This window comes from Abramis brama, assembly GCF_963993115.1.
Source record: "Abramis brama genome assembly, chromosome: 6".
Lineage (NCBI taxonomy): Eukaryota > Metazoa > Chordata > Actinopteri > Cypriniformes > Leuciscidae > Abramis > Abramis brama.
The window spans coordinates 17,244,868-17,254,565 of record NC_139968.1 but is presented as its reverse complement, the minus strand read 5'-3'; the positions used below and the strand labels follow the sequence as shown (position 1 = coordinate 17,254,565).

General features: G+C 38.3%; 1 protein-coding gene across 1 annotated transcript in view; it reads left to right on the top strand.

Annotated features, from left to right (window-relative positions):
- Window positions 1-6,289: 6,289 nt before the first annotated feature.
- LOC311085856 (atrial natriuretic peptide receptor 2-like) overlaps window positions 6,290-9,698 on the top strand; it is a gene marked incomplete at its 5' end in the record, with an annotated part of 11,384 nt that continues 7,975 nt past the window's right edge. Inside the window, 4 exons of the mRNA XM_084118473.1 lie at window positions 6,290-6,414; window positions 6,601-6,745; window positions 8,001-8,103; window positions 9,340-9,539. Of these exons, the coding sequence (XP_083974599.1) occupies window positions 6,290-6,414; window positions 6,601-6,745; window positions 8,001-8,103; window positions 9,340-9,539 (573 nt within the window). The remainder of the gene's footprint in view (window positions 6,415-6,600; window positions 6,746-8,000; window positions 8,104-9,339; window positions 9,540-9,698) is intronic.

Here is a 9,698-nt window from a genome sequence, read left to right as displayed (position 1 = left end):
TCACACACATACATTCTCCTTTCACATACATACATTTCTACTCTCACACACATACATTCTCGTTTCACATACATATATTTCTACTGTCACACACATAATTATATACTCCTTTCACATACATACATTTCTATACGCACACACACATACATTCTCCTTTCACATACATACATTTGTATACGCACACACACACATTCTTCCTTTCACATACATACATTTCTATACGCACACACACACACATACATTCTCCTTACACATACATACATATATATATATATATATACAGACCCTTTCCAAAAAAATAGAATATCATGGAAAAGTTTATTTATTTCCATAATTCCATTCAAAACGTTGAACTTCCATAGATTATAGATTCAGGGCCCACAACTTAAACGATTTCAAGTATTTAGTTGTTTATTTGTACATAATTTGGGCTTCCACCTCATAAAACCCACGAAAACAGGATTTCAAAAAATTTGAATATTACATGAAATCACACAGTAATTACACAGTGATACCATGGTCATTGAACCAGGTTTTGGTTATTTTGGCAGTGTGGGCAGGTGCAAATCCTGCTGGAAAATGAAGTCAGCATCTCCATAAAGCTTGTCTGCTGAAGGAAGCATGAAGTGCTCTGAAAATGTCCTGGTAGACGGCTGCGTTGAGTGGACAGCACAGTGGACCAACACCAGCCGATGACATGGCTCCCCAAACCAACACAGACTGTGGAAACTTCACACTGGACTTCAAGCATCTTGGATTGTGTGCCTCTCCATTCTTCCTCCAGACTCTGGGACCTTGGTTTCCAAATGAGATGCAAAATTTGCTCTCATCAGAAAAGAGGACTTTGGTCCACTGTGCTTTATTAAATCCAGAGTCAACGCAGCCGTCTACCAGGACATTTTCAGAGCACTTCACTTCATGTTATGTTACCTTTTATCTAGGCCTACTGTTTACATTCATCAGTGTACAGTGCATCCTACCAACAGGACCAGTCTGCGGCTAGTCTTGGCAAATTCAAGACCTTTTGTGATTATTTTTTTTGGTTGTTTGGCCTCAAATGCAGCATTGATCTTCAGAGAGGGAGAACCAATGATGAGAACCAATGATGAGTGCTGTAACATACAGCTTATGCAAAATGGGGAAGGCCTCTTTGTACTGCTGAATGCACTTGCATACTTCAGAGAGGTTAGCATCAGTGAATAGTTTGTTGAGCAACATTGCTTTTGCCACAGCAGTTTCATTTTGCAAGGTCATACTATTTTGCTCTGTGCCTGCAAGCACTTGAAGTGGCTTCAGGAGAGAAGGGTCAAGAAAAGACGCTGATTTTGGTAGGAGAAAATTTAATCAACATTTCTTTGAGAGAATCTTGTCTCCATCTCCACAATAGCCCCATCAAGGATGTTGAACATATGCCTTTTAAAAGTCTGATTAGGAGCAGTTTGGTCATTAGAGTCACCACCATGCCCTATTGTAGACAAGATAATACTGACAAGCTGTGAATTAACTATCCGCCTCTTTTTAGGTGGGTTGATAGGCCTACTTCCACACTGAGAGAAATACTCCTCCCAGATTGAGTGACATATAGTGTCGCAGTGCCGGAGGCATGTTTCTGAAAACCACTGTTTTTTATCAGCACTTTTTTTCCAATTGGTGTAGCCCACACTGTTAATTATTTGACTGTAAATTTACAATAAATTGCAGGTTACCAGTTGCACCTGTTTACTGTGACTTCACAATAATTATGCCGTCATATTACTGTGAATTAGCAGTAGGCTGCTGTAGAATTACTGTATTTAACTGAATGTCTATACATTCCTGTGATTTAGCATAAATGATGGACCAAACAAAACTGATAAAAACAATGGTTAAACTTTTCTTTTTTAGAAGAAAAATACATTTTAATAACAGGAATAAACACTGGGTAACATGAATGTCTGTCAATATGTGTGTGCATGTGTTTACTATGTGATAATGGTACTTTTGTGAATGCGTCACTAAAGACACTTTGGAGACACTAAATTTACGGCAGGGGCAGGGAAAGCAAAATCTGGCTTATTCTATGTTATCACGTAAGATAGAATATTCGAGCCATGGTAGAGACTGATACCAGCCCACATTGAAACACTTGAGAGCCTGTCCAAATGGGTGCTTAGGATAGCTAATTAGCTTGGGCTGGAATGGGCTATCCAAATTGAAGTCAGCGGGAACGGACACAATAGAGCTGGAGGAGGATTGTATGTTTTGGGGAGGGCAGAATGTTGGCACAGATGCATAGCTGGAGGATGGTGCATGTGGATTTTGTGGAGGACATACGTTTGGAGGATTTACCGTTGTGGATGCGACAAGGATCTGCTCGGTGTTGGAGGCAGAGGTACTGGGCTTGTCAGAGTCAGCATGTTCAGTGTTGCTAGCAGATGCGCTGAGCTTGACAGAGGCAAAGGACAAGGTGCCTGTTTTTTAATGAGCCACTTATGCATTTTTTATATTTAATAAAAACTGGTATTATAACGATTGTACTTGTCTAATTATTACTTATCCAAAAGCCAACTTCATTGACTTCAGTGCCAACTTCAGTGACTAGAGACTAGCAACTTCAGTGACTAACAGCTAGCTAAGCAGCCTGAGCTAGGGTATGTTACTGTAGTGGATTTTTCCCTAAACCTAACTATCTGGGTCTCGTCTACAAATCGACGTCCCCATAGCGTCTTCCAATCGACACTTAATAACCTTTATACGTCTAGCTCTTGCGTCTTCAGTCGACAACTAGCCGAGTTTCTAACAAACTTGATTCCCTAAACTAGCTTCCTGCGCAGGAATAAATCGACAAACAGACCTGCAAATGTCCTTTAAATGCTTTAATTAGGGCCGGGAGATCTTCCCGAGCAGTTCTCAAGGGAATCTCTCCAAAGAAGCAAGGCCGGAGGATCTCAGACAAATTCCATTGAGAATCCCACAGTGCACAAGAATACAACAGTTTTTATAGTATAGAGGTATGGCATAAATGTCAGGCTGCATTACATAATTTCCCCACTATTTGATTGGTTCTTCATATGCAAACCCCTCTGTTACTAGGTAAAGCAACTTAGTTTTAATGATGACTTCATTTGTTAATCACAAGATTCTAACAGACTGTCTAGTTTCATTTCCCAAACTATGTTATTTATACACACACATGCACGCAGTCAAAGTCAAAGTTTTCCATTGGTTTTGTATATGTTAGATGTTAAATAAGGTTAGATGTTAGAAACATGGTTAGTTTAATATACAGTTTAAAATTTCTACGACATTACCCAACAAATGAATAGCCTGCTAAAATGACAAAAAAAAAAATGCAAAAAAAAATTAACTGTTCAACTACAAGACTTTCAGGAAAAGCTTATAAGAACACACTAGCATTAAATGAGACAGATCATTTCTCAGGTGAGGCAGGGCTTATCCTAACACTGTCCACTGCAACTTCAGTACTAGACACGCCCCTGATGTGCACATGTTCTTGTTCATGAAATTACAGCGGCTGTTGCATTTCTATCATACAGAAGTGATCAAATATTAAAGATTAAGTGGACATTTGAATTAAATCTTGTTTGGCCTATATTATACAAGGATTTGATCATTCCGTAATGTAACAACAACTAACACCAGGCAGTTGGCGCCCTCTGCAGGCATTTGTTATAATACGTTATCTACATAAGTTATGTTTATATTTGTTTATATCATTTATTTTACTTGGTGTATTTTAAAGTCCCCGTGAACCGGAAGTTGTGTTGTGACGTATTTCCACGGTATATTGAACAGGGGGCAGGGTTTTACTTTAGCGCTCCTCCTCTCCATCTCTGCTCATAGCAGACTAACGGTTTGAGGGGAGTGGTTAAGCGTTTTCAACCCAAGCCGTCAAACCTACGTCATCAGAGAAGGAACGCCATTCCAGACCGGAAGTAACTTTTCAGATTTTGACTAAAGATTACCACGGCAAACAATTTTTTTCTGTGTATTAACTTGCACGGATTAATTGTTTACCACAAGACTAGTAATATGCGCTAACAAACTAAATAGGGTCACTTTTGATTTCATGTCGACTTTAACAGTGTTGTTCAATAAAACCAGTATGATTTCTTTGATGCTTTATTTGAACCAACTATTATCGCTTATTATACATTTGTATTTTAAGTCATTTTAAAGGCTGTTGTTCACATTGATTTTTTTTTTACCACAATTTTTATCCGATTAATCGATTAAATAATCGGCAGAATACTCTATTACTAAAATAATCAATAGCTGCAGCTTATCCCACATATATATGGTTTCTGCATGTGTGCTGACAACATACCCTAAACTACAAGTGGAGGCTGAAGGTGAGTTGGATCTCCTTGGGAGAGTGTTTGTGATTAGCGTGAGCTCTCCAACTGATTGAATAATTAGGGGGCTATTGAGGCCACATAAAAAAAAAGAAAGAAAGAAAAAATAGAGGACAAGAAGCAGCCCCTTCTTATCAAGTCAGTTCACACGGTGCATCCAAATAGACAAGCAAGACAATATGGGTCTGTGGGAAACCTGCGCTGTCCTTTTCCTTATGGTAAGTGCGTGATTCTGTGCCTTTACTTGGAGTTAATCAATATTGTAATGATGCAGGGAATTATTTGATCACTTTGACAGGTCTGAAAACATGATGGTGTTTTGTTTTTTAAGATACCATGTTTTATAGTGATAAATGTAATCAGCTTTCCTGCCAAGAAACTGTCATTGAATGGACTGGATCAGACAGGATCACTCTTGGCTTTTGTGGCCGTGTCAGAAACACTTGTGGCCAAAATTAGGCGGTGAAGGACAAACCTGTGAATTCACCAAGAACTGAAATGAGAAAAATGAGGGATGTATGAGTTAGAGTTATATATTTTTGCACATCATGTATATGTATATGTATATATATATATATATATATATATATATATATATATAGAGCTACTGGAAACCACAACAAATTCCTTGTGTGTTTATGCACATTTGGTGAATAAAACTCACTCTGGTTCTCTAATACTATTGTACATTCAGGAGTGCCATATGTAAATACCATTGTACATATTAGGTCCATGGTACATATCAGCATTGTTTAAAGCAATTTTATTTTATTAAATATGGGTAAAAAAATGTATTTAACATGCTCTGAAATGTGCCACAGATACAAATGTAATTTTTTATGTTATTAAATATAGATTCAAATATTTAACATATTCTTAAATGTATCATAGATACAGGTTTGACAGGAAATTTTTATTTTATTAAATATGGGTCTGAAATGTCATGTGTACAAATTTATTTTTATTATTCTAATTTATAAGGGTTAAAAGATTTAACATACTCTGAAATGAATCATAGATACAAGTTTGACAGGAAAATTTCATTCATTCAGTTTTTTTTATTATTATTATTTTATTTTATTGTGGGTAAAATAGATATAATGTGCTCTGAAATACAAGTTTGGCAGGAACATATTTTATAATTTCAATCTCCTTACATACCAAAGTATGCTAACATAGCCGACACTATTGTGTATCAAATTTAGCAATATTACATTCAAAAGTATTTATTTCACTAAACAATAGAATCCCACGCAAGTGCACTTGAACAAGACATTATTCATAAGAGTTGGCATATGTTATCAAATAAAAACACCAATGATTATGAAATGTTTCAGATTCTGACTGTTGAAGGATGGCATGACCTGGACAACACTGAATATGACTGCTGGCCCATAGCTGAACCAAATGATTACAACATGATTAGCTGTGGCGGTAAGTGCGTCTAAGTCTAATTAGCTACACTCAATTGCTTTCATTGTTGATGGTAATTCCTTAAAGAGACAGTTCACCCAAAAATGAAATTTCTGTCTTCATCCTAACATCAATATAAACCAGGATGACTTGTGTGCTACCGACATATTCAAAAATATGGTCCAATTCATGAACAAATCATTGTTTTGATTCAGATCTTTTCAGTGAATCATTGATCAAGTTCACAAAAACCAGCCTAAATTATTCGTTCATTTTTTATTTTTGATGAACTGTCCCTTTAAGAATTGCAGAGGAGACCTTAAATTTACAAACCATCAACTTAAAGGAAGTTTCTAATCAGTAGGCCAACAAAATAAGTGCTGTGCATTTGAGAGTTGATTCAACTCTGTGTGTATACCGTATACCATACAAGAAGATAAACATTTGCTTTGCTCTCTTGGATATTTCCCTTTTAAGCTTCCTTAAACACTTTACACTCACATGTTTTCACAGGCTTAGAAATGGCTTGGGTTCAACGTCCGCCAGAAAAGGTCACAGATGGGGAGGAGTTCAACGTTACCTATTCTGTCATGGCCACAAATTCCTTTTATGAATATGCCGTTAAAAACAAGATTTTCCAGTTCAGGTGAGCGCGACTCACAATGCCGGCCTTCTCAAATGTGCTTTATTGTGTTTAGAAACCACTTTTTACTCCATTGAACTTTTTGTTGTCGCATTGCACATTGAGGTTTCCTTGAATGTAATATTATGTTAACAATGAATGTAGGAATGTTGGCTTATGTTACACTATACTCTCCACTTTCTTCCACAGTAATGCCTCGGAGGCCAAAAGATTCTGCCTTGAGCACGAATGTCCCGCAAACTGGAACAACGCCAATGAAGACAACTGCTGCGTGTACCATGCCAACATTCACTCCTGTCCTCTTGCGCTCATGGTCCGTATCATTATGGTCAACGTAAAACCTACAGCAAGCGCTCTTTGATTTAGTCACACTGACGCTGAAATCTTTGAAATAAAAAGTCCACTAAACAAGGCACATTTTGGCATGATATCAGAGGCCACAAAATTATAGTATTGCAGTATGTAGACCAATTACCATTGCCATACATGCCCTGTGGCGGTTGCATATATGAGCGTGTGTGTGAGTTTCGTATGGCTTTGGGAAAACATTTGCTGCAATTTTGTAAGCTAAATCTGATAAAACTTTTTACGGATATCATATTGTCATTAAAAATTGATTAAAAGTGATTCAGTTCAATTAATTATTACTTAAATGAAAAAAATACAATTAAAATAAGATTAAGAATAAAAAATTTAATGAGCTGTTCAAAAGTTTGGGGTTTGTAAGATTTATGTTTTTGAAAGAAGTCTCTTTTTGCTCACTAAGACATTTGATCAAAAACACAGCAAAAACAGTGATATTGTGAAATATTATTACAATTTAAAATAACAGTTTTGTATTTGAATATTCCTGTGATCAAAGCTGAATTTTCAGCATCATTACTCCAGTATTCAGTGTCACATGATCCTTCAGAAATCATTCTAATATGATGATTTGCTGCTCAAGAAACATTTCTTATTATTATCAGTGTTGAAAACAGTTGTGGTTCGGAAACTTTTTATGGAAGCCGTGATACTTTTCCCCCAAGGGATGATTTTTTTATGAAAAGAAAGTTCAAAGAACAGCATTATAAATCTGTTGTAACATTATAAATGTCTGCTAATCCCAATAATGTTGAACAGTAGTGTATATTTGGATAGAGTAGGTTTATACAGTATAAGCTTTATGTAATATAAAGAACAGTAGAAGTCTGTGGTGTGTGTGTTTTTGTGTGTGTTTTATTCAGTTAAATTGCACTTATTCAGGTTCTACTTAAACTGGTGCCATTGATTGTACAGTGTGGTAAGCTGTTATTAAATTTTGTGCATGATGTTTGACAGTCAATATTAGCCTTGATTGCTCCACATCCCATTAAACCTTTAAACAGTCAAGTGATTACATTTTGTTTGTTTAGAGAAGTGGAGGTATTTGTGGTCCCTGGATTCCAGACGATGGCGAAATCGTAACCCACACGGTATCTAAAGCTGGCAAGATGAGCCAACTGCTCTGGACGTCAAAGGTTACAAGCAAAGCTATATAAATATAAAGATTTTTTAATTAAGAGTTTTATTTTATATTTTATGAGGATTATTTTAATTATTTTACACAGGTGGTGCTGGTCCATTTAGGAGTTACATCAGTTATTGCTCATATCAAAGTGGGACAGATGCATGCAGCACTAGAGTCCAAAGTGCTAGTAGTCAGCGCTCAAGGTTAGTATAACTTGTTAAACACTTTAGGCATTTACGGAAAATGTCTTTAAACAACTGGTACATCAAGGATATAGATGTTACTTGAAATGCACATACTATAGAAAGTGTTTGATTAAGCAAAGATAATTGTTGACATATTCTAATATGGTCCAGGAAATAATTTGTGTCATATTAGAAAAAAGTACGATTTGTCTAGGGATGTTTATGTGACTTTCATTTCTGCATGTGTGTCAGTGTGTGGAGACGACACCTGTGAGCTGGAGGAGAATTGTCTGACGTGCCCTGCTGACTGTGGTGTTTGTCCTATGCCTACATCCATCAAAATGGCCATTGGGCTTCCTGTTGCCTTGTTCTGCAGTGGTTTTTTCTTAACGTTGGTGGTGAGAATGCTGGTTCAATGCTTGACAAATATTTGCTCATGTAAGAGACCCAGTCAATATAACTTGCAGATGATTAAATAGGCAAAGAAACTTACACTGAAAGAAGGAATAGATCAAAAAGAGACTTGGGATGGGCTCTTTTGACTTCAAAGTAAGTCAGTCAAAGTAAGCAACGAACTAACACCCCGTAACATGCTTAAAACCATTCAGAATACCTTAGCAATGCCCTATCAACCACCAACAATACACTAGTATATACAAATATTTCACAGGGAAGCACCACTCACATTCTTACGGAGTTTAAAGGGACATGGTGATGGACATGGAAATCAATGGTTTTGCGATAACTTGCAAAATTGTTGCATTCCCCAGAGCAATTTTGCGTTATTTCACAAAACTTTTGTATTCTCTCAAACTGTACTGTGTTCCCTTTGGAGTATGCTCAAGGCCCTGTAAAGTTATATCTGGCCTCGGGGGAGGGCTTATGAGGCAGTGGGTCAGGCTGGTGCGTCTGCATACAATGTTGGTGTAAGCGTACCAGCCTGACCTGCTGAAAGACCTGGACTCTGGCGAGGGAGTAGACCCTGTGTCAGGACAGGTCAAAAAGACAAAGGCTTCCTGTTGGATGCCCTAGTTTTTCCTCTGGCCTATTTGGCGATGCAGTCAATGCTGTTGTCATAGGTTTCAAGCTATCGGCGACGTTCCGGCAGTTCCTCTCTCGTCGGTGGAGTTTGCGAGCCAGTCCTGGCCAGGCCCTCCATAACAAGAAGAGAAGAGCAAAAGGGCCAGTGTGAGTGCATGTGCCCCCCTCCCCCTTCCCCCTTCCCCCTTCCCCCTTCCCCCTTTCCCCCTTCAGGAGGGACCTGGTTGTCGCACACAGCCGTCCAAGCCCTGATGGTCATGGCCACAGGGTGTTCAGGGCGTGCCCCCTTTGGAGAAGAGATTGTGGCACCACTACATCATGCCTCGTCTCTCCCTCAAAGCCCTCTGGGGACTGCTCTGTTTACCCCACCACCTCTGGTGTTTCCAGGGCTTTCATTTGGGCTGGAAGCCTTGGTGCAGACATGGCAGAGGCTGCATCTGTACACTTTCCCCCCCAATCGCTCTGCTCCCAGGTTTTCCAGCTAGAGTTGGACGGGATAGAGTTAGGCTATTGCTAGTTGTTCTTTTCTGGCTGGACCCTTCTCAGACCTGATGTCTCTCCCTGGGAGATTC